Below are 25,262 nucleotides of genomic sequence, written 5' to 3'. Positions count from 1 at the left end.
AGGAGTTCTGGCTCAAATAAGCTAAGTATTTCACAGTCAAGCAGCAGTCAAGCCTTACAGGAAACAATTCTATGGCAGCAGCTAATTGCTCAGCATCAAAAGGCTGTCTCTGTCATTTCTAAATATGCAAATAATACAGCAATAGATAAAGGCAGGAGTTGAGAAGGGAAAGAAAAGTGATCCAACAGCAGCATCTTGGTTTTGCCATGGCTTCATCCTAACATTAAGCCTATGAAATGTTTTGCTCCTTTTCTGAACTAAACTTACTGTTTTTCCTAAGATGTTTTTAATTTTACTTTTTTCATGCTAAACTGTAACTTCTTACCAAGCTGCTGCCTGCCTCTATGCACAGCCTCAACTGAAAAGGAGGGCTCAGCCTGACACAGCTGCTTTTTAAACTATGTAAGTTTATTATTATAGATACAGGAGAGAAGTAGATTGCACTTGAAACAGATGTTGAAAAAAGTATCAGTTTAAATGCAATACACCTGTGACAAAAGCACATACAATGTTTTATTCTTACAGTAAAGCTGGGTGTACATATGTTGTTCACAGCAAGTGAAGGCAAGTAATGGAGAAAAGCATAAGATGAATGGTTCTTTTCTAATGAAAATCTACACAGACCAAGTCTTTGTGTGCAGTTAATCAATTCCAGAGCCTTTTCCTTGGGTAACAGGATACCAGTTAAGAAACTCAGCCAAAATAAACTGCTTCTGCATTTTGGGAATAGACCAGAATTATGAGTGTGGTTTGACATCTCCATCACAAATACTTTATTACTACCCTGCCAGGCAACATTAGCTTTCAGCACACAGCCACATATATAGGCCAGAAAATCTCTGTGCTATGAATGCTCTGGTACTGAATAGGTCAGTCAGTTCAACCTCCTGATTCCTGCTCTTAGAAGAAATAGAGGTGAAAGGCCATAAACTCTTTTTTCCTGATGACATATAGAAGAGTGTGCATATTTAAAAGGACAAATCTAGGAAGAGAAGTGACATTTCTATCTAACATCTCTGTATCTATTATTGTAAGAAGGTTATTATAAATGAAAAGGTCAATGCAGAACTATTATTTTACATTATTTATTTCATACATTGCAGGGTAGTTGCGTGACTTCATTTTTTTTTTTTTGTGGACAGCAGTAGAGAGAAGCAGCAGTAAACACTATGAATTATTCCCTAGACATTAGGAGGGTGAAAAAAGGGCAAACTTGGATTCTTTTCTTACTTGTGATTGTAAAAATTCCTCTGATTCAGCAGTTCACTGAAAAGGCTGGCTAAAGAATGTGTTCCAGTATGGAAATGTGATGGTGGCAGGATTGACATGAGCAGGGGAGACACAGAATGCCAAGTGACTGTACAAAGAGTAAAGCTTTACTGTAAGCCAATCACCAAATGCCACGTGCTATGCCTTATTGAGAAAGACAGAAACAGATTACATAAAGACTGGAGCTAAGCTCTGACAAGAAAGCACTTTTTAAACTATGTTATGAGGTGTGCCAGTGCTGTTGAACAGCAGCTATTTCTGCAAACTAACAAAATGTTAAAGACATCTGGAGCAGTGCTATCACAGGGTAGGACACTAGCCAATGACAGAAGCACAGGAATTCCCAATATATAATGGAAAGAATCAAAGGGACACTGCTATGCAAAACTTGAGAAATTACACAGGGGGAAATAAAGCAGCTCATCAGAAAAATGAACATTAATTCATAGGTAGATAATAACCAGAGGATGCATGAAAGGACAGGTTTATAAAACTGCAGGGATCAGCTCAGAGGAGAAACTTGTGGTGCCAACAACACAACATCTGGCAACAGTCAATTTTTGAAGGAGTAACTCTTTTTCAGCTTTTCTATGTTCTTTTTGTTATAATAGTTGCTAAATATCTGTTAAGTCAGTTTCAGAAGCTGAAATACTAGTGCAACTCACCTTTTTTATCCTAAGTCTATGCTTCACAGAAATAATATGCAAAATACTGAAACTCAGCAAGCAAAAATAGAGAACATCCTGTTACAGGTTTCCATCTGGGTGGTAACTATTAGCTACTTCAGTTATTTCCCAGGTGTAACAGGTATAAACCTGTAAAAACTCTACATTCAGAAACTCTGACCAGGCCAAATGCTTATAAAGCTGATGATTCTCTCAAGAGCTATAAGTAGAAGACCTTTGCATTAGCTCTCCTGTTAGCCTTCAGGATGTTTATGAGGAAATAATATGAAGTAACTCAGATTTTCTGCTTTTAAAATAAGATGGAAATTCAGGTAATCCTGAAAAGCAGTACCTGTTGCCATGAGAAAAGGATGAAAGCCTCTAATTTGACCTGTTCATTCCCATACCAATGATGGAAAAACTCTGGGTAAAGATAAACAGAAATAGAGTATTTAGATCTGCCTAATGAGTATCCTGAACCATGGAACACTCAAACTGCTAGAGCAAACAGGATTGAAATGTTATTTCCCACAAATACAGCAACTGTAAACAGGAAGGATAACCATCTTGCTTATGTACCCATACTTAAAACTGCTTTCATTTCCAAAAAAATGCTCTAGCCGTTTGGCACTGCAGAAGATAACTTACTGAGATCCAAAGCTTCCAGTGTTTACTACTAGTCAAGTCTGTTAGTGCTTCACATAGGAAAATTAATAGCTTCATGTAACAGCAGCCCAACCTTGTCAGCATACATTTTCTGAGTTATTTAAAGCTTGCAGCATAATTAACCTACTCATAAACCACGGGGAAAAATTCCTTTATTCTGTGAAAGAGCTAAGTTAACATCCTCATTTGAATTTACACATGAAAGCATTAAAGTACATCCAAGACATAAAAGTTTGTCATTTCAGGGTTGCATTCCCAGCAGACAAGTTTGTGGTTTATCAGCTTACATGACTGCTTACATGATTTGTTTCCTTAGAATGGTGCTATGCTTTTTTTTAGCATGGAGAGTGAAGAACTAGCAGGAGACTGTCCAGCTCCTTGCCTTGCTCTAAAGCCAAATGCAATGTGTCCAGCCTATCCCCACTATCTCCTACAGATGCTTGGCTTTTTAAATTTTTGAAGTGACAGAGGTGCCACCTGGCACACCCCTGCTGGTTGCTCAGACATCTATCAGCATTTTCAGAATGCAGGCAACATTGCTCACATACAATGTAAGTTCTTCTCAGCTGGGATACCTGCCCTTCCTAAACAAGTTTTGCCCTTCAATATTAACAATGCAGTTCTGAAATTTATTCCAAAGTTGCAGAATTAACAAAGTCTCACCTTTAGGTACAAACTCTGCTCTAGTTCTCCATGTTTGGTTTTGGTCTTACTGTTGATCTCTACTAAACTCCAGGATACTCTTAGGACATTAGGAACAAAGAAATTTTGACAGAGAGACTCAAATGCCTCATGCAGCCTTATAAAGGCAAAAGTTTAGGTGAAATATTATGTGAAAGTAAATCAAAGGGAATTGACAGCTATTCCAAAGTATAAGAGCACTGAGACTTCACTTAATCTCATTTCTAAGTCCTTATTTTGACAGAAAGATTTTTCTAGCTCTCAGCCTACAATGCCATTCCAATCTGTAATGTATATCTCCAGTACAATGCTAGACATACACTCCCCATTGTTTGTGCAGTCCATTTAGAAATTCTCCTCAATTAACAGTTAGAGAACTAAAGATTATTGAGCAGAATATTTATACCTGCACAGGCAAACAAATATATTCATAACAAAATTATAAAGAGATACCCTATGAGGCACTTTGCTCTGTCAGCACCATTCCCTGCAATTGTAAAAGGAAAAGAAGTCTAGTACCCAGTATTGCTTTCTAAGCATGAGACTAATCCTGAATCAGTTGCTATGCTTGTAGTTTCAATGGGGAAAAAAAGGAAATATTTTCCCAAGACCTTTGGGAAATTTTCATTACCTTTGTAATGAAGAAAAAAAGAATAAATCACCGCATCTAGCAACAAATAAGAACAGATAAGAGCAGCTGGAATTCTGTCAGTTCATGCCTAGAAATCCTAGATAGTATGTTTGACAGTCTACCTTCTTGTACTTTCATTTTATTTCAGTGTAAAGGAGTACAAAATCCTACATGGCTAACAGTTGGATTATATTATTTTCTGAAGTGTCTTTTCACTATGGAGAGTACTATGAGGGTTCTTTCAAAAAAGAGGGGGCATAAGCTGTGTGTCAGACTGTTTTTAAGACATGGACTAGGAAAGTTCTGCTGAGGAACTCAGTTTTCCCCCTTTTTATGAAGCACCATCTCTTGTGGCACACAGCCCTTTGCTAAGGGATATATATTTGATTTTCTTCTGCCAGTGACAACTACAGACTACAATAAAGTATTTCAGTATTTTTTTGCTTAGTGTGTTGCCCCCTCCACCATTCCTCTTCAGTCCCAAGAGGGTAGAATCTATAATTTAGATCTGTTTTCTTTGTGTCACAATGAGTGGAAAAGGTGAATAATTAAAGAATTCACAGCTTCAGGTAAAACAACATCAATCTTACAGTCTGACACTACCAGACAGCCTTGGTGAGCAGGTGTGCCCTAACAAATCTCTCTGCTTCTGTTCCAAAGCCAATAATCTTGAGGAATTGCAACATGAAATGCACCTGCATCTCCAAAAGTCACCTAATATAGCAAAGATGAGTACCGTGCTCAGAAAAACATGCTTCCATAAATATGAGCCTGACCTACATATTTCAAGAAAATAAAACTAGGAAAAGTGACTTCCTTTTAAATTCTGATGTCTTTTGATATTTCCAATCAATATTTTTGTCACAGTTACAACACCATTATCATGTGTATCATGTGAAAGACACCAAAGTGCTGTTTTTCTTCAGCTGTACTGTAACTTGAAAAAGTAGTCAGCTTCACTAGCTCTGCAGCAAAATACTTTACAGAGCCATATTCCATGAATGACAACAGAGCAATATGTCAAACTTTTGTAGCTGAAGTTAAAAAAGTTTCCTTTTAGAAGAGATGTCACTGCTTCTGTTCCTCAGAGCCTTAATCTAAGCAATAAGATATTTTCAAAAGTGCATGAAAAAAGTCAAACAATAATCAAAACATCGTATTATCTTTCTTTTTCCTACTGCTCACTGGAATATGAAAAACCACTGTATCTCTGTAAATCCCTTCAAAGGTGGTGTTTTAATCTCTGAGGTTACATTTTCCTTGGAGGAGTGGTGAAACAAATGGGAACAGGCATTAAACACCCACAAACTCAGGGTGGACTTGGTGGCCAACTGTCTTTTTTTGCTCTTATCAGATCTATATTAACTAAATGCTGAACCACCAGAAATTCCAGTACAATAAAAGCATATGGATCACAGATGTGGGCAGACAAAGGATTTTTAGAAAGGAAAACAGCAGAAAGTAAAATGGTAGCTACCTAGGGTTAGAAACATATCTAAAGTAGAGCCTTCTGATATGTGTCTAATTTTGCTGCTGTCAACAGAAATGCATCATTCAAAACTGCTCCATACAATCTTTGTAGAGAATTTCCACTATTTTTAAACTTTTAGTCCATTTATAAGCTGGATGCAATCCTTCTAAGCATCCATATGGCTTCCACCATTATGGGATTCAGCATTTTGGCACATTACTAGAATGGCAAAGGATATAATAATTTCTTCCACATTAGAGAAAATCCGTTCTCTGGAGAATCATTTGTGCCTGTGGTTTGATGACAGCCAGATCTTGCATCTTAAAGCTACACGCCCGTGTCTCACAAAGTTTTCCATTTCAACCATTTCACTGTAGCTCCTCATTGCACTGGATTGCTTTTCTACAGTCAGTCTATATGAACTTCTCATCTGAGACCAAGGCTCTTCCTTTGAAGCACTGACTATCCTGGAGTCAGCAAAAAAGAAACCTTCCTAAGGTTCACAGCATTAGAAGGATGAACCCTCCTCTTGCTCCAAAATTACAGAGGATGAGCTTATTGAACTAACCTAAAAGGTTTGTTTGAGTATGTTTTATCTCATGTTTAGGCTTGGTGTTTCCCTATTGTCTGACAACATCTGTCCCCATCTTTTAATCAGTTCTCAGAAGTCCACAGCTCATCTCTGTATGTCAGTGCTGATATTGGCAGTGATCACTGGAGGAAGATCTGTTTGCCAGGCTCTATACTGCACCCATTCCAGGTGGGAGTGGATTGCTCTAAGGATCCTTCAAATGTTTGCAAAGAGCAGTATATGTGTCTGAATGCTCCCTAACAAAGCTGTAGACTTTGTACTACTGGTACAGTGGGTAATGAACTTGGTAATCGAGTCAAACTACAATAACCATAATTTTTGTGTTGAATAAAGGACATTATCACAAAAACTTACTGCAAGATTCTAAAGACTAAGCTATAAGCAAAACTTCATGTTTTAAAGTAGACTTATAAAACTGGTCCTCAGGGCATGAAAAGCCTTCTGGGCTGTAAATCTGCTGATGCATGACGTTAAGGGATATCCAGGCTGGCTTAGCACAAATAAGCACTGGTCTGAAAGCAGAGTCCTGTCTCTGTTGTTGGTACTTCAGGAATCTCATCATAATAGTGTCATCCTTACAATTTTCATTTTCCAGACTTACAGGAAAAACAAAGGTAATGCGTAAGGTCTTTGCTCTCTCTGTATCACCTGAATAACACAAAATTTACTAAGTCTCAAATCTACAGGTAAAATACTAGCAACAATCCCAGCGTTGGTTTTGTTTGTCTGTCTCAAATATTCCTAAATATTCTCTGGAGTCTGCATTGCTTGAATAAAGTTTGTACTTAACAGACCTCCTTAAATACAAGGAAACATATAAAAGAACGAATGACAGAGAATTAAAATTTAAAACCCCCAGCACTTTGGAGTAGTAATTTCCTAAACAACCTAATTCTATTTAATTCTATTTAGGAGTTGCTTATATGCCCCCTTCATACAGCTCCATGAGGAATGAACTAGGACATTTGTTGCAAAAGGATTTTCCAGTATTCTTAATTAGTCAATTATTTCATCAAAATTTTCAAATAAATTTCCTAATCTGCTAGGACATTGTTTGAACAACATAAAAATAAAGTAAAATTTTCAACAGAGCTTCCAAAAATATCAAGTGTTGCCCAATTGTATTGGCTTTATAGATAAAATATGGCCAATGCTTTGAGACAAGTATTGGAAAGGGTTTACAGAAGCAAGTAATCAATGCTGACACAATGCCCCTTTGTTTTCCTCACATGACTATTATTTAAATGTCAAAAATTATTTTAATTAATTAATAATTATTTTAACTATTTTATTTAATTATTTTAAGACAATAGTTTACAAACTACAGGAGGTTCAGACTGTTGAGCAACAATTGATTTTAGTTTAAAATCAATGCAGATGCTTTGAACTACATAATCTCTTCCTGGGAGCGATATATTTTCAGATGAAGGTTATTTGTAAATTACTTTCAGAAAATTCTCAGCCTTGGCACAAAACTTATTGTAACCAAAATAACAAAAGTCTTATTTGGAAGACACAGGTGACAAAATGCAAAATGAGTCAATACTTTTTAGTCAGAAATAAGGGGTCAGAAAGAAAAGGCACAAGGCTATGAGAATTATATGTTGAAATAGTTACTGATTAAGCTAGACCAACAACAAATAACTTTTAAGACACACCAGGATTGTCTTTTACCCTTATTCTTTTTTCCCTTAGTAGTTTTACTAGCAGTATTTTATAGAATGCTTTAGATTCATCTCAAAAGATTCAATTGGGCCACTGTTGACATTCTAAATATCACAGACACCACCAATTTAAGGAAAAAAAACAACTTATCAGAAACCTGTATTTCCTACCAGAGTATCAGTAAAGTTGTCATCACCTAAAACCAGCAGAATGCATGCACCTTATATCACTACAGATTTTACTGATTTTATTTTATTATATGAACACATATGTATTACAAGAACTAATGTATTCTTATACATGACCTCAGCATAAAATACTTCCACTGTCACTAAATCAGCTGATTTAACATAAATTGGAATCTATAATTTAGCACCCATCAAGAAAAAGAAAAATATGGAGAAACTACCTTAGGCAAGAAAATAAGTTAAATATTAATGGATCTGTACTTTACTAGGACATACAGCTAACACATGGGGGAGGAGAGGGCCGGGAGAAAATCAATCTTTTAGTTTAGCACTCACATTCCAGCCATCTGTAGATATCCCATTAAATTTACCATGAACATTTGAAATGGCTAAACATACATATTGAAAATTAAAATTCTACACTATAAGGAATGGCCTAATTAAATTTTCTTATAAATTAAAAAAATAGTAGCAAATGGATAGTACATCTCAAACTAATAAGTAGGAGACAAATTTTGAAATCCAGACCCATCTGGAAGGGTTTACAGTGAGAGACAATTTGTGACAAAAGTATTTAAAGAAATCACAGAGCCTCATTTATGGTAACTCACTGAGTTATGCAACTGTGAACTCAGCCTCATCTGCATATCCTAGACTACTGCTAACCTCTGTGAACTCTGCAGTTGTGGAGACTGCAACTCTTAAGAAGACCTTTTAAATTCTCCTCCAAACTTGATTCTCTCCTTCAGTTGTTCTGATTAAGAACTTCTGTTTAAATGAATTACTGAATTGCAGACATGCGAGTTCAAATAGAGCTCACTAAATCCTTAATTAGCCCAGGAATTACCCCAAAGTTAGAGTTATCTAAAGAAAAGGCACACATTTAAAACAGTGCCAAACTCTTACCCAGGACTTGTATTACATTAGCAAGATCCTGAGCAGGAGAGAGGGAATTAATGCAAGAATGTAAGCATGCTCTGAGTGCAGCAGCCTTCCTACTTGTGTCACTACAAAGTAAAACACACCTTTCAGGTGACATGGCTTACTCAGACAGCATTCTGCTGTCTCAGTAGGTACTTGCTCAGAAGGAAGCTCCGAACTTCATGGTTAACTGTGCTGTATTTTTGTAAGGTACCAGTTTTTATGGATAGGTTAATCACCTCCCACTGAGCAAAGACACAGAATATCTGCACAATGATCATGCAGACTCTGATACAGTTTTGAAAATTATTCTGCAAGCTTTAAATTTCAAATGGAAATATTTAACAGAGTAATTCCAATGGCTTCCTATACTGCTTTCCCTAATCCTTTTATATTCATTACTTCCACAGTACAAGTTTAATTATGTTTGAAAGGAAAACAGGCTAATACCAGCACCAAAGAGGAAAAGGACTGTTCAGAATTGTATTCAATTTGTTTAAAAATTCATATAAACTGATTGTATCTGTATGTGGCATGACTATGAACAGTTGCTTCTGAATGAGTTTAGAAAGTTCTAAATTTTACAACAGAACATTCCAATCTTCACCAGGAAATAACAATCCTACTGCATTCTTGCTGATGACAGCAAAAAACTTAAACTAACTACAATTTATTGTAGTTAAGATCCACATACTCTGGCAGGGAATTTGCCTAAACCGACCATGATTTCTAAGCATATATTTAGAAACACACTGGGGAAGACAGAGAAAAAAGGAAGAAACAGTATTTTCTGTACCTGGCAAGTCTGAAAAAAGGAGAATGCACTCATTGAATCCATTAGCCAGAAGACGATCCCTCAGCTGCTGAAGTATGGCAACTCCAATACAGAATGGGAAGGAGGAATTTCCAAGCAGTAATGTATCCCACAAGTGAAATATTTTGTGCAATGGAAAGACATCTGCATAATGAATAAGCACAATAAATAAAACTCTATAAGCACACACACACACAATAACAGGGTTAATATGTACTTCTTTCCTCTCCCAACTTGAGTGATTTCTTTTTTATTTGGGAGCAAAGAGGACTCAACCTGTCCAGGATCCTGTTTGTGCTCATATGCAGTTTGATTATTCTGTAAATAACAGCCATCTTTTCTTAATGAATACTTGGAAGCACATGGGTTTTCACATTTCAAGTATGTCAAGAATCAGGCAATTTATTTTTCTTTTAGTACAGAGCAGTTACATATCAAGGCATACATATGAGTTTTTCACAATAAGACGACATTAATGAGTTAACCAATAAGATTGACTACATACAATTACACAAAAAAAATGAACAGAGTAAAGAAAAAATTGGCAGAATAAAAGAAAGACAAGGAAAAAGGCCTATTAAAAATAGCAAGATTTTATATATAAAGCTGAAGGTGGCTGTCTTAAAATATGCTATCTTCCAACGAAATAGTTCCAAGACTTTATTGCACTTGATTGCTTAAGGAAATCATCTCCTTGGTTTCCCAAATGTGGCGATTCTCATGAAGGGTAGAGAAACAGGGACAACTGCAAGAACCAGTGCTTTACCAGTCAAAATCTTTAGAAAATGCAATCAAGAATCTCATACTAAGTTCTCTGATATTTCATCAGAGAAATAATCTCTGAGAAATAATCAGCTCTTTTCATTCTGCCACTTCTTTGAAAATTTAAATTCAACATCTGCCAATGTTGATACGACATGAAAAAAAATCACAGATTTTTGAGAAAAGAAGTTTTTAAATTGCTTTCTAGACTTGATTTGTTGACTTTCTTCTCTTTAATTAAAACCCACCAAATTAGAAAGCTCTTCTTTTTTCCTAATATACATGCACAAATACAGTAAACTAGTTCTACCAGAATAACAGTGTGTCAATGTGCAACAAAAATATGATTATCTTCAAAAACAAAGTCATTCTCTTTCTTACATTATTTGAGTGATGGCAGGGGATGGTGGTGTGGTTTGGTTTTGCTTTTTAACTATTATTACATCTTTTTCCAGTAGATGACAGCTTCCTCTGAACACACCCTAAATACTGCACGTGTAAAATGATCCGTTCAATAATAACAACAACAGCATATAATAATCTAACAATAAAAACAACTCAAAACCACAGGAGAAATATTAACTATTACGAAATCAGAGCAGAAAGTAAGTGACAGGCACTGCTGAGTTTTCCACAACACATCCTTGCAAATTATAAGCATCCTAACTAAATGCTGGACCTATCATACCAATTTAGAAAGGGTTTAGCTGAAAAAGTGAGAAAAAATAAGCTTAAGAAATGTAAGAACATTTAATCAAAAGAAAAAAAAGCATACTCACGTGTAAACATTGTAAGAAACCAAGGAATCGCATAAAGCTGCCAAAGGTGGTGATGTGGAAAAGAAGACAAAAAAAAAGTTTTAAGAACTCAAGTTGTCTATGACAATTGTCAGCTACATCAAAAATTGCCTATTTTGCAAGAATTCAGTTAGAAAGGAAAATAATTGCAGTGGCAGATCTTCTATCACACAACTCTTAGCCCATCAGAAACTTTTTTCATCACCAAATTATTCAAATTATTAGTTTGCAACACTGTATTGAAAACAGTAAAAAAACCAATCACCACCCTTAATAGGCTGGTTTGCACAATATAACCTTCAAAGTCTTAAAGAACTCAAAACCTCACTCTACTAAATGGTTGAAATTCTCAATAATATAAGCAAAAAATAGCCAAGAATGCGTGAAAAAGCACAAACCAACTTGATTTAATATATCTTTCTGACTATGGAAGAAAATGCTTTGATAGAAATAACTAAGAGTTCAAATCATGATTTTCACAAGAACAAATAACCACCTCTGCCTTTTTCTGCTATGCTGGTATTTATTAAAATGCATACTTGCCAGTGAAGCAATTAAGGACAGTTTCATTCTCAGTAAATGCTCAGTAACACCCAAGCATTTCTGCAGTTCCACTGTGCCCATTTTGGGGCAGTGTCACCTGAAGGTGCCCTGCTCCAGCACTTACACCCCTATGAGATTGTGCTGCTGCAACAGCTACAGAAAACCTTCAATGCCTGCCAACTTTCAAACTCATAATACAGAGAAAGAGCTAAGCATTTATGACACATTAAGAACTTCTAATTTTTCAGTGAAGCCTTTAGCAAGGCAAAGGCAAGAGAATCTATTTTCTCAAGACATCAAACTGTGCAGAAAGTTTCAATAAATTAAGAATGCAAGAGCGAGACGATCATTGTTAAATTTTACTCAACTGCATGGCTCATGTGCTATGAAGATTTACAGTTAAACATAAAGCTTAATATATTACTTTTTAACTCGTAAAAAGTGCAAATTAATCCTCCCATTGAGCTTTTCCTGGAAGTAAACAAATGAGGAGCAGAAAACATAAATGATATTATGTTAATAAATTACTTCTTATTCCATAAAGTCTGAACTGGGTTATGGCTCTGACTAAATGATGTACACATTTGCTGAAAACCTTCTTAGCACAGCTCTAAATTATATTCCTATGCCTTCATCTGAGTGCCTGAGATCAGAACCATACTGCCCCTAAACTAAGGAATGTTCAATGACCTGTTCACCACTTTTAACATTCAGCAGGCTTTTACGAAGCTTGACCCCCAGCCCACCAATTGATTTTAAGCATTCAAAATCCAAACCAAATCAATTCCTATCATCATATTAAATCTTATAATACAATCACACTATTTCTTTGAGTATATCTAGGTCATGTTTTAAACAGAAGGCATTTTAAGAATAGTAACATATCCCATTCCCTGAAATATCCCCTGCATTGGTTGTGATCAGCTAATACCTGTTTATCTGGTTGTTTATATGCAATATCTTGCTTCCTATGCAGTAAGAAAACAAGACTAGTGTCCTGAGGCTCCTCTTTGCTTGGAGGTACATATTATGCAAACCACATTATTTCCTTGGCATTTAAAAGAAATTATTTCCTCCTTTTCATATATATGATTAAAATGTTTTACAAAAACAGACCCCTATTTTCTCCTATTTTCACAAACACCTCTGTCATGCAAGCATTTACACAGAAATAAACAAGAAAATACATGAAATGTGAAGCTTTGAAGATTATTAAAAGGTAATCACGGGGAAAATCACTGCTTTGCTCTAAACCATCCTCACCAAACCTATCAGCAGTGACATCAAAAGTAGGTCAAACAATTTAAGTAGAAGGTGTCAGGCAAGCTTTTACTGAAGGGAGTTTTTCCTCTGACTTTAACAGAAATAATGCTTTAAGACAAGAGGTTTCGGTAAGCCCCAAGAGGTTACCGATGCTATCAGCAAGCAAGGAAGGGGAAGGCAGAGCCCGGGCAGTGAAAGGGAAGGAGGAGCCGCTCGGAGCCCGGACGGAATTCGGGATGCGCGGGGACAGCGGGACCGCGCACAGCGCTGGGGAATGGCGCCCTCCAGCGGCCGCCGCCCGCAACAGCAGCGCCCGCGCCTCTGCAATATCGAGCTGCAGAAAGGAAAATTGAAATTCAGCGATTGCAACCCTCCAGTGCTGAACCCTGAAACCTCCGCGGGGTCTGGTTTTACCTGAGACTTAACTCTCCCGAGCTAAGAAGTACGCCTAATGTGAAATCAAAGTTGCATCTGGAACAGCCTGACAATAAACCACATAAAAAAAAGAGCCTGTAAAATAAACACATCATTTTTCAGACAGACCTTGACAGGAGCCACAATTTTAATTTTGCTTTGCATCAGGGAGTAATGCCACCCATGTTCTGCCTTTCCTTTCCTTGCTTACTAATAGTATTCATAACTTCTTCAGGCTTACAAACACCTCCTTGTTTTAAATCATTATATTTGTTAAAATCAGAGGAAAAACTCCCTTCATTAATAAGTTATACAGAAAAAGTATAACTTTTTTCTGTATATACTTTAGCTGTACCATATATTGCAGTTTATATGAGGTGCCAAATCCAAAGAGATTTTGTTTTTTTTCCCCCTGTCCATTAAATGTCTGTTTCTTTTTTTCCTGTTTGATGCATGTGTGAAACAATGTTGTCCAACAATAAGCAGAATTTTATTTTGCTGAGTTGTTCTAACAACTGTTCCAACTTCTGATTTTTACTCTAATTTTCAGTTGTTAATAAAACCTATTTTTTTGTTTTCTACAGCTTTTTCGGAGGGAGAGGTGGAGAGGGAAATGCTGAGCTCTTCTCCCTGGATCCAGAGACAGGATATATTGGAATAGTTCAAAGCTGCACCAGGGGAGATTTAGATTGCACATTAGGAAGCCTTTCTCTACCAAGAAGGTGAAACACTGGAAGAAGCTTCCTAGAGAGGTGGTTGATGCCCCAAGGCTGCCAATGTTTAAGATGCATTTGGAGAATGCCCTTAACAGCACACTTTAATTCAGCCCTAAGGTGGCCAGGCAGGACTACAGGAGCCTTGTGGGTCCCTTCCAAAGGAAATTGTCTATTCTACAAGCTCCCAATCTTTCACCTTCCTGCTCCATATTTGAGATACAAACACATGTACTTAGCTTCAATCCTATATGGTGCCTAGACAATCATATATTTAAAGGCTTCAGAAAGGTGCAAAAGATAAGGCAAACTGAATCACATTTTTAATATAAGATTCTACCCACCCATATGTACCTACACAAACAAAATTTGAAGAATAATCACTTTCTTCACAAGATAAAAGTATCAGCAATTCATTTTCAGGTAAGTGTGTAACAGGACAAACAGAGAAAGTACTTCAAGGGCAGGATTTTTAAGATGCAGCCATATTACTGATACCTCGTGCATATCACCAAAACCAAGCTAAGGTATCTCTTCAGCACAATGATATTAAAGACCTGCAATCAGTTTGCCTTCTATGTTAGTGGATAGATGATAACTGTGTCTACCTTCCATAATTCACAGCTGAAAGTGTTTTAGAGTAATTTATGGCAATGGCTGCACTTTTAGCAACATTGTACACTTTGTTGTTTTTCTTTTCTTCTTTAACATGGTCTGCTGTTTAGGGTCAGAATTAGTCAGTAAAATAAGGAATGTGTTATACAGCATTATACAGGGTGGAGAAGAGTATAGATTTTGGGAGAGTGAGCAAAGATCCACTGTAAGATCCACTGCATGTATTATCCCTCTATTTATATGTAAATCACATAGCCACAGCAATGTACTTAACCCAGGGACCACATCAGCTAATAATATTTCCAACGACTCAAGCTTCAGCAGTGTTCAATATTCTGAGAGCTACGTGACCTGAAGCAAATGAGAAGGCTGCCAGGAACCCAATCTTCCCTGCAGCAGAGCCTGCCTTTCAATGATGAAAGATTAATCAGGGTTTACTTTGATAGGATTAGTACTCAAGCACGGAACTCTGGTTCAGATCTCATTACTACACTGCATATCCTTCACCTTGATGGATCCTATGCTGCCTTGTTACAGTCACAAAAAATCACCTCTCTGACTAATCTAAAAGGCAGAACAACTTTTACTTAATTAAAAAACCCTGAACCCTGACAGATAATTCAGAAAGGATGAACTCTCTTCACAGGTTAGTGTTAATTTTAGAACCTGCATTTTTATTCAATGCAAGAGTTTTAAAAAAATATTCCTCTTTTGCAATTGATTGCTATTTTACCTAATCATCTATAGATTATCAGATTTAAAGACAAGGCTCATGTATAACTATGTACTGTCTAATGACTAGCACAACAGAAACTAAAAGATAGCAAAACGTGATTTCAAACTATTCCATCTAACTTGTACCTTGGAAGTCTTCAATAGAGAATTATAACTGTATAGGCAGACACAAGGAGCTGATGAAATACAGATAAGACCCAAGATGGGCTGCTGCAGAGCTCTGGTGTAGGTTAGTAGCCCACACAAGGACCTGTAAGGTGGGTCAGGGAAATCACATCTCTAACTCCTTAGTGGGAATTAGCATCCTGGACAAAATACACAGGTGAATTTTGGTCATCTGCAGCCTTTAAAAAATAGGCATCAAATGCATTTTTACAGTGATGCTGCAAAATTGATCCTCCCTCAGGAATGTTAAATGTTGCTGTTAACCCTTGCACTTCATCTACCCAAATATTTAGGTTTTCTACAGATGAATACTCCTACTTCTTCTCACTTTCCTTTCATCTTCCTCCCACCTGTATCTTCAGATGTGTGTCATCTGAAATACATGTGGCTTTCTCAAACTCCTCTCTTTATAAGGCAATACACTGGCTTTATCTTCTGCTCATTTCAACACCATCTCCTAAATTTGTATCAGTCAAACAACATTATTAGATTAAAAACACCCTCTACGAATGAAAATATATACTTTCTTTTTTATTACAATATTAATAAACAGTGATAATGACTATCTGCCAGTCCCAAATTCTTTAAGGAATGATGTAAAACAAATGACTTTCAGAGGCTTGGTCTTGCTGGTCCAACTTAAAATATTTTCTAATAAGCATAAGACTTTTCTGATAAGCTAAACTTTGCATTGCTTATAGAAGTAATGCATATAAATTTCTTACTTATGAAATTTGCATTTCTACATCAACATCTCTTGAGTTCAGTTATCTTCTTCCATTTTGACCTCCCAGTGATCACCTGTTCCTGTGACCACCTGGTAACTACCAAATTTCTAAATGCCAAATATAGAATGATATAGACCATATCAATTAACTTTATCTCTATGGCCTTGCCTAAATCTACTTTTCAGAAACATCAGTATTTGTAGCCAGAAAAACATTTTTATTTTGGCTTTCTTGATGATACACGCCTCTTTAAAAAAAGAAGGAAAGCTTTAGTATTTACAGTGATAGCTAGAAGTGAGGCTCTAAAAAAAGGCCTGGTTTTGCTTTTTCCAACAAAGCACATCCTCTCTATTATTTTGTGGCTGTGTTCTCAGTTTTCATTTTCCTCCATCTAAGAGATTTTTTCCAATGGAAGCATAAAACTCAAGTCTATGTTATGCACTTGTCCCACATTTGAGACACACTCCACCAAACGACTGCTTAACATTTTCCAAGGTCTGACATATCTACAAGACTGATGATCATGGACTTTTTCTATAACTTGCAAAATAACGTGTAATTTGTGCTAATCAACAGCATTCAATTAGCTGCAGTAATTTTGCTATTAGCACTTTATGAGTACACTAATTTTTTCTATATTAACCCACATTTCAAAAATAGATCTGTATATACCTTTCAAAATGAATCTAAGTTATAATAACTGGCTAGTAGTATTTTTATTGTATTTACCATCCCAGCAGAACAGAAAGGACTAAAGCATGTAAAATAACAATCAAAACTTTAGCATTTTATCAGCATATTCAGGAAGTGCTATTACTATGGAAGTTTCACTTTTGTCACTGTTACTGAAGCAGTTTGGAAAGCCACCTCATCCCAGCTTCCCTCATTTTCCACTTTTTTATTTCCTCTGGATAATACTTATAAGGATCCTTAGCACTTACATCTGGAATAAACCCAATTTCATTGAGGTGGTTACTCAGCTCTGGATCATGGAATGCAATCATCTGGGAAAACACTGTCAGGTACTCTGAAATGACAAATCCAAGACTGTTATCAAAACCACAAACCATCACATGCTGATAGTTCACAACAGAGCTGTAGGAAAGCCACTCATTTTAAACCTACAATAAAATAGCAAGTGAATACCACTACTGTACTGCTTGTTACCATTACATTCAATACAGAGGAAAAAACATTCAATTTTTCTTCTTTAGTACATCTCAATTTGGATTTTTAACAATGGTTTAACTTGGCACACACTTAGGTTGTGATGTATGCTTGACATGCAAAGTTAAAGACTGTTTAGTAACCAGAAAGGAGAAATACCCACTATAAAAGATAAAATTTATTACATCTTCAGCCTGGCCTATTAGGTTGATGGGTACAATTTCATTAAGTTGTCTAAATAACAGTTGCTTTTAATTGGAAGAGAAGCAGACAGCAGAACACAGGACAGATTTCTCTCTGCTCTGCCCTCTCCCAGTTTTGTCCACACTGTCACACACTCTGTTAGAAGAAAGCTGAAGAGGCAATAATTGCAATTTTGTAACAGATGGTAATTCCTTTTCCTCCATGTTCCCAAGATCAGAGCAGTTAGGGCATGGACAGCTAGAGAACAGGGGAGCAACAGAGAATGCAAACTCTGTTTCCAGAATGTGCTGGCATCTCAATGCTCCGCACAGTTTGTATCTACACAGAAGACACACAGCAGCTAAAATTGCAGTGGGTAGTTAAATGACAAATTCTTAACCCTTTCCTTTATCTTAAAAAGGCAGGGAAATGACACAGCATCTTCCTTTATACCTTTATTTATACATTGTGTTTTAACATATAACCCTAGAAAGGATTAATTAGAATACTGAAAGAACTCTAAAAGGCCCAACCTTCCTGAGTCCTTGATGATGCCAGATGCAGAACAGGAACTCAGGAATACCTACACTACTTTGGTTCACAGACTCCTACTGACCTGTATTTCTAACTTTAGCTGATACATATTTTTGCAAAGCTCCTTAGGAATAACATCAGGAAACCCTAGAGAGCAAAAGTATTATTCTATGAAACACTATAACCTCTTGAGAAAAGTCTTTACCAAGCTATTAATCTTGAAGTCTAAAGTAGTTGTCTCCAGAGGAACATATTTATTCTTTTCATCTTTAGATCTTTACTGCAAGCAATCCTTCTTTACAGACAAAAGGATGCAAACATATTTTCTGGAATAATTTTTCCTATTTTTTTATTCAGTTCATAACATCTTTTACCCATTGTCTTCCGTACATAAACTCTCCTAACCCTGACATTCTCTCCTTATGTTAGCTCTCTCCCAATTATCCCATATGTAAATACTTTAAAAGTTTTGTTGATCAGTTTTTAATTACCTTCCTTGAAGACAAAAATGACAGACACTTTAAAGCTGTCAAGTTTCATGAGAAATATACAAAAGAATTTATTTAAAAGAAATACAAGGACAGCAAGCCATGGTGATACTCAGTATTCAATAAACATACATAACTGCTTGCAATTAAAAACATTAATTACCACCTGTTTCTTTTAATTACAAATGGCTTTTGAAACAGCTTCTTTTGTTTTTTAAAGACTGTCTGGAAGACAAATTATCTTCCCAACACAGACTGTGCCAAGATGACTTTCTAGGTGGAGACAATTCCTTTTTCATGTTTCCATGAAATTTAAAATTACTTTTCAATTAGAACAGGCATTACTAGCTATTGTTTTAAATCATCTAAGATACCTATGTATTTGTTAAAGGCTGAACTATGGAACATTATTCCTCAGGGTTTTCCATCTCCTGTCCTGTATTGAATAACATCATCCGCTCAGTAAGAAATTCCCCTTGAATCCCTATTTTCCTGAATACCATAGCTTTCGTTTTCTGTACTGTTCTTCCTCATTTTCCCTTATTGTCCAGCCGCTCCTCTAACAAGATGACTTTGATCACCTGAAGGGTAAGCCTTTACAATGTAACACTAGAAAGACTATTTACTGCTTCCACAACTTTGCAGGATGGACTGACTCTTACCCTGGATATTACACAGAACACTTTTGTGCATGTGCACTTCTTGATTTTTTTCTCCTGTCTGAATCTTTAACCACTGACTTAGTTCCAAATTTTCTTGCACAGTTACATGATTTTAACTGCATCCCAATTTTGCAACCCCTTGAAAAAGTGCATTTACATATCCAGAAACAATTTTACTTCTCTTAGAACTACACCAAATAAAGGGACCAACTTACCTTGAATAACATGAGAATTATCCTTCAGAAAGAAGTTATACAAATACTTTGGAATAAAAGCAGACATGCAGGCATATGCCAGAGCTGAAAGAATTAAAAAAACCCAGATGCAATGACAGCGCAGAATTTAATTACACCTTAAAAAGTTCATTATTAACCAGATAATAAGCATAAATACTTAAATCAATCTGTACAGAAAAATGATTGCATGCACAGTAGGTATAATAAGAGTCATTGTCCTAAGAAACTAGGTTTCCCACACAGAGATCTTATATAAAGAAAGCCAAGTACAAGACAATACAATCTTGGACTAGACCTGTTATGAACAAGTCACATCTAAGAAGATAAAGGTCATATATCTAAAGCTGATCTGAATCAGGCATTTAAAACTACCATAAACTTTTCTGGACAAAGCTGGTCTGACAGTTTAACACTTAGGTTACCAAATAATGCATTCACCTTAAGCAAGGCTGAACTATAGCTTCATTGAAAAATACAAGTGCTACAGCAGCATTTCTTCCTTTTTCTACTTAAGATTATTTGTGCTTTTTAAAATATATCATTATTGCACTTGGCAATAAACAATACTTGAAACCCTGCTTGAAGAGCAGTACACCACATGCAGTTTTCAAAACTCCAACCATTTCTTTTGACCTGTGGCAACAAGAGCTTTAAAATTCCTTTGTAGATACAGAAACTTTCCATCTCTAAGTGGATTCACACATCTGTCTGCACGTAGACACAGATAAGAGACTGTGCTTTTCTTTGCTTACTGCTGAAAAATGCACTCACCTTCATTGTTAAAATTCAAGTACAGAAACGGTGCACAAAGAGAGTCAAGACCTAAAGAGAGAAGAGCCATGAAAAAACAGCACCAAGAGCTCATTTATTTTAATGCACAAGATAAAGACACTAATTTCTAATGAAAATTTGCACACTAAGATACTGGTTCTGCATTATCAGGCCTTCACCAGTAATAGTGAGAACAACTGTGAAATATATGCATGAAAACAGCAAGGATTTCAAATTGTTCAGCTATAATGCCAAATTGATTGTTCTGCCAAGGCATCCAAGAAATGCCAATTACTGTTCCAAGAACTCAGTAACTTTTGCAGTATTATCTTGGAGCTCAATAGCAAGCAACAGACTTTTCTTTTTAAAATACAGTGACAGAAACTTATGAAGACTGAATACATAACAAAGAGAGGGGGGCAATTTTTTATTCCAAATTAAATGTAAGTTATTAGGATTTAAATTTGCAATAACCCACAGATTCATTCTTCAAAGGAAACAGAAAGGAAAGCATCCAAAAAAGGCTTATACTGTGGGGGTGAAAAGCAGGAGGTACTTTTAAGTCAATCAAAGCTTTCCATTCAATTATCCACCCTTGCCAACCAGTCAAACTCACCTTGCCAGTACACCAGATTAGGATGGGAAACAACCCAGGCCTTCAATACACGTCTGAACTTTGCATGACCCTCTGGTGATGACAGCAGTTCATCATACTGATGGCAACGAGGAATATCAACTTCAATCTGCACCACAGCACACAAAGAGAAATTGGGATGAGTGGGGCAGCAATCTTGCAACACTAGAGGCAGAAGTCAGCCAAAATATGTAGGTCAGACCACCATTATACACTATCTGCTTCCTCCATCACTCTCAAAACCAAAACTGACAGGGAACCTAATACACCAAAGTTTAAAAATAGAGATTTTTTTTTCTCCTTTTCTGCACTTAATTTTTTAAAGCATTCTAGCCCTTGAAAAAGGCAGAAAACAGATGACTGTTACAGGGTTTTTTACTTCAGGACTCATTTTAGGTGGTAATACTGCTTTGCTTTAAAAGGTAACCAAATCAGAGTTCCCAATGTTGCAACCAATTGGATAGAAAATATTTCTTCACCCAGCTGAAAGGAACAGTTGTTTGTAATATCTTTTTGTAATGTCTGGTAGTGGACATTTGAGAACATTCTCTTCTTGGAGAACAAAATAACTCAAACCCCCATTTCTGTGAAGTATAACTCACATTACAGGACCTCAGCATTATTGCTACAAGGTCCAAAAGGCACAGCAAGCATTTGCTAAATCCAGGATTTTTAACAACAAATGATTAATATTGTCCACTACACTGCTGCTGCTACAGAAACAGTGATTATAACGCAAAAAAGGATTTCAGCTTCCCCATATTGTAAGTTGAGTGAAAGTAATTGTGTCAATCTGTTTGCAAGATTTTTGCTACAGTGTAAGGCTGGAGGGCAAGGGGAACCATAATGTTGTTATCCACCACGAGTGCTGTAACAGGCAAGAGATGGGTGGGAAGGATCTTCAAGTGACAATATTTGGTAACACTGCAAATCTTACTTGTCTGTCTGTAGGAATCGGTGTGTCTTTATCAATGGCATCATATTTTGCTTCTATGGCACCCTAAATGTGGAAGAAGAATATTTGAATTTAGAAAGCCCTCACCAACATAAGTGCACATGACAACATACATGGTGATATGAGAAGCTGACTGTTTTTGTTAGGAACTTTAGTTAGCAGAAGAACAGAAGATTCTGACAGCTTAATTTCAACAAAACCATCTTTATTCTGTTATTAACTCAAGACATACAGACCTTCCTATAGATCTCCTCAGCCTGATCTTCAGTGATTTTCAGTTGTTTATGTAGAAAGCTATGCACTTTGTAGTTTCCCATTTTCAAGTCAAGAGGTGCTCTCTATTCTATTAACAAGTCCATTTTAATGTTATGGGACAGGAAAACACCCATATTGTACAGCTGGCAAGTTGCTGAAGCATGAGAATTGACTCATTTCCCAAGACTCAGGCTACAAGCCTGACCAGCAGTTTTTATTAATCTTTCCAGCTTTTTTGTTGATTATAGTATATGGTACTCAAAAGACCACATCCTAAGCTAAATCTCCTGAATAACCTAGGATGTGTTATCGCTAAGAATCTTTATGATCTGCTGCTGCAGGATTGCAAGCAAGGTAAATCCAAAAGCTGGGTAGTCCAGCAACTCTGTAAGGAAACCTAATTTCTGGGACATTCCATTGTCCCAAAGGACTGCATTTGACTCATTTATTCTCCATTCTTTCTGGGAAGTGTATTGATTGGTAGGTGAGAAAAATACATTTCCTGCTTGGGCTCCTACTGACTGGAGTAGAAGGACTGTCAACTGCATTTGTCAAAATATTAAAAATCAAAACAAAAAACCCCAGTTAACTACCAAATGTCAGGGTATTATTTTCCATTGAAAATAATAATCAAAATTAAAGGCAGTCAAGTTCACATATGCTTTCTGAAATCCAATAACCTTACAGAAAAGAAGCAAGTTTGTCAGAGCATCATCTTTATTTGCACAATTTCATGACTCATTTTGTTTGAAATTCCAGCAACCTACCTGCCAGATCTTTAACCCCATTCCAGCTTCCTTGACCCCATTCCTAACACACTCCATCATCAGTCAGTACTGGAACTTCTACAAACACCCTTACCTCAACACCCAACAAGGCAGCCCAGGTTATGCCTCTCAGAAGGGGAGGGATGTCAATCCTGGCTTCTTTCCAAATTTGGTTTTTCTTGTACGGATAGGCCTTCAAAGAGAAGAGATTACCCAAAAAAAATGTTATCATGTAACTGAAACAATTCAAATCTCAAAACAGGAACAGTCTTTCCCCAAATGAAAACAGTGAATACAAGTTACACAAAAAGTGAATTTAATCCCTAACTGGAAGGCCTGAATGAAGGACTACTGTTTGATGTTAACATGTCCGCTCATTCTCATAAATGCATTCATGTGCTTTGGTATATACTGGATAGATCTACTAATCCAAATTTGTACTATCAATTTTTTCTTCATTATATATGTCTTTTCATAATATATATCCACCTTGGTTTTATGAAACATTTCTAGTTTACGCCTGATAATGTGCATCAGCTCTCTCGTTCTTAAACAGGAATCTATCTCTCTGCATATATGTAAATTAGGGGGTGCTATTCCTTTACCCAGTATAAATCTCACATTAATAACATGGCACTGCCATGTCTTCAAATACTTCACTGCTTGGAAATGCAGAAATGTTACAGGCATATTTATACCTATAATAGCTTAGTCTGTTATAAAATAAAGGATATAAAATTATTTTCATCAGTAAGTAACCAGCATTAGCAGCAGCTCTATTTCCATGTGGATACTTTAAAATCTAAGTTTATATTCACCAGTACTGAGAATAATTTGTTCTATTTTTATTTTCAATCTTCTTACACTTCTGAAGGGTTTTTTTCTTCCCCCTTTCCTGCTGTGGTCTCTTGTACCTCTGCTTCCTTTTACAATTACTTGGTCTTTCAAAATCTTCCAATTAACAGACCAAATCCAATTATCCAGCATCACAAGGACTCCATACCTTCAACAGCCTGTCAAACAGGACAATTCTGTTTAGCTGGTACTCTGTGTCCCTCTCCCGGATGATCAGAGGAAGGGTAGCAGCTGCAGAGAGCTCATTGCTACTGTTGGAATGAGGTAAAGCTGGCTGGCTGGAAAAAACAGGGTAACAGTGAACAGCAAGAAAACACAATCACTGAAAATAACTAATACTGCATGAATCATTTCTTAGTCAGAAACAAGAATAAACAAGTAATTTTGAGTATTCAACACAAACAATTGATTTCCAGGACAGAAGCTAAGATCCTCAGTTTGGTATCAGGGTCTGAAGTGCAGCATGTTCATCAGCTCTTGGCTTTCAGAGCCAAACAAAGACATGTTAGTTTTGCTTTTGGGAGGCTGTTACATCCAGCTGTGCAGTGTGCCACAAAAACAAAACTAATAACTCAAAATTCAGTGTGTTACAGATGTACCAATTTACACACATACTTACTCATCCTCAAGCAGTGGATAAAATGCTTCTCCACCAACATCCTTCAGTCTCTGAAAGGAGGAAGAAAAATAATTTGTTATCAGAATGCTGCTCAGAATTCAAGCGGAAATCTTAGTGGAATACAAAAACTATTAAATAGCAATTCATTTGTCAAATTCAGTAACTTGCCTTGAGACCTAAACATTAGCTCAGTCCTTTGCCAGCAATGAAGCATTCAACCTTCAACACTAAAACCTTTTGGAAGTTTCAACACTAAAACTTCCGTTTGGAAGTTCTCCTGCCTAAAGACATCCATAAACCTATTTCCACACAAAAAATAGTTTATAGGCACCATGGATTAATAGATCAATAGGATTACATAATTTTTCTTGGTTTCCTCATTTCTCTTCATGGACTTCCTATCCAAGTAGCTGCAAAACAACTGCACAACCTGCTTATATGGTTCTAATCAGGTCAGGAGTTACACAAACTTGAATTCCTTTTAGGAAATACACTCAGCAAAGGTGACAGACAAACAGGGTTGGATTTTTGACTGAAGTTTTCAGACATCTTATGGTGCATGAATAATGTTTAAATGCCATGTTCCCTGCAGTGCTCTGTCTTACAGTTCAGCCCTTAAAATTGCAGGCACACGGCACACAGCCTTCTCCTCTTGGGGCTGACAGAAGAGTTCACTCTCCGTTCACTCAGTACTGCTCCTCTTTTGATTATAAGCATCATGCTCTGCTCTATAAAGGTGTCTGAAAAATTGCACAAGTTCAAAAACTTATTTCAACTAACATTGCAAGGTTCAGTCTTGCATCTTCCACAAAATGAAACTTCAGTATGCAATTATTTC

General features: G+C 36.5%; 1 protein-coding gene across 2 annotated transcripts in view; it reads right to left on the bottom strand.

The window, feature by feature from the left end:
* The window catches only part of TBCK (TBC1 domain containing kinase), an 88,573-nt gene that overhangs the window by 31,955 nt on the left and 31,356 nt on the right, over positions 1-25,262 (bottom strand). For both annotated transcript variants that reach the window (XM_059470272.1, XM_059470273.1), the window contains 10 exons: positions 24,425-24,474; positions 23,954-24,083; positions 23,045-23,143; positions 21,911-21,973; positions 20,956-21,082; positions 20,340-20,390; positions 19,548-19,631; positions 17,240-17,325; positions 11,105-11,141; positions 9,546-9,707 (listed from right to left, as the gene is read on the bottom strand). In XM_059470272.1, coding sequence (XP_059326255.1) covers positions 9,546-9,707; positions 11,105-11,141; positions 17,240-17,325; positions 19,548-19,631; positions 20,340-20,390; positions 20,956-21,082; positions 21,911-21,973; positions 23,045-23,143; positions 23,954-24,083; positions 24,425-24,474 — 889 coding nt within the window. The remainder of the gene's footprint in view (positions 1-9,545; positions 9,708-11,104; positions 11,142-17,239; positions 17,326-19,547; positions 19,632-20,339; positions 20,391-20,955; positions 21,083-21,910; positions 21,974-23,044; positions 23,144-23,953; positions 24,084-24,424; positions 24,475-25,262) is intronic.

This window comes from Ammospiza nelsoni, chromosome 4, assembly GCF_027579445.1.
Source record: "Ammospiza nelsoni isolate bAmmNel1 chromosome 4, bAmmNel1.pri, whole genome shotgun sequence".
Classification (NCBI taxonomy): Eukaryota; Metazoa; Chordata; class Aves; order Passeriformes; family Passerellidae; genus Ammospiza; species Ammospiza nelsoni.
Note: the sequence above shows the minus strand (reverse complement) of the source record. Positions and strands in the feature narration are given on the sequence as shown.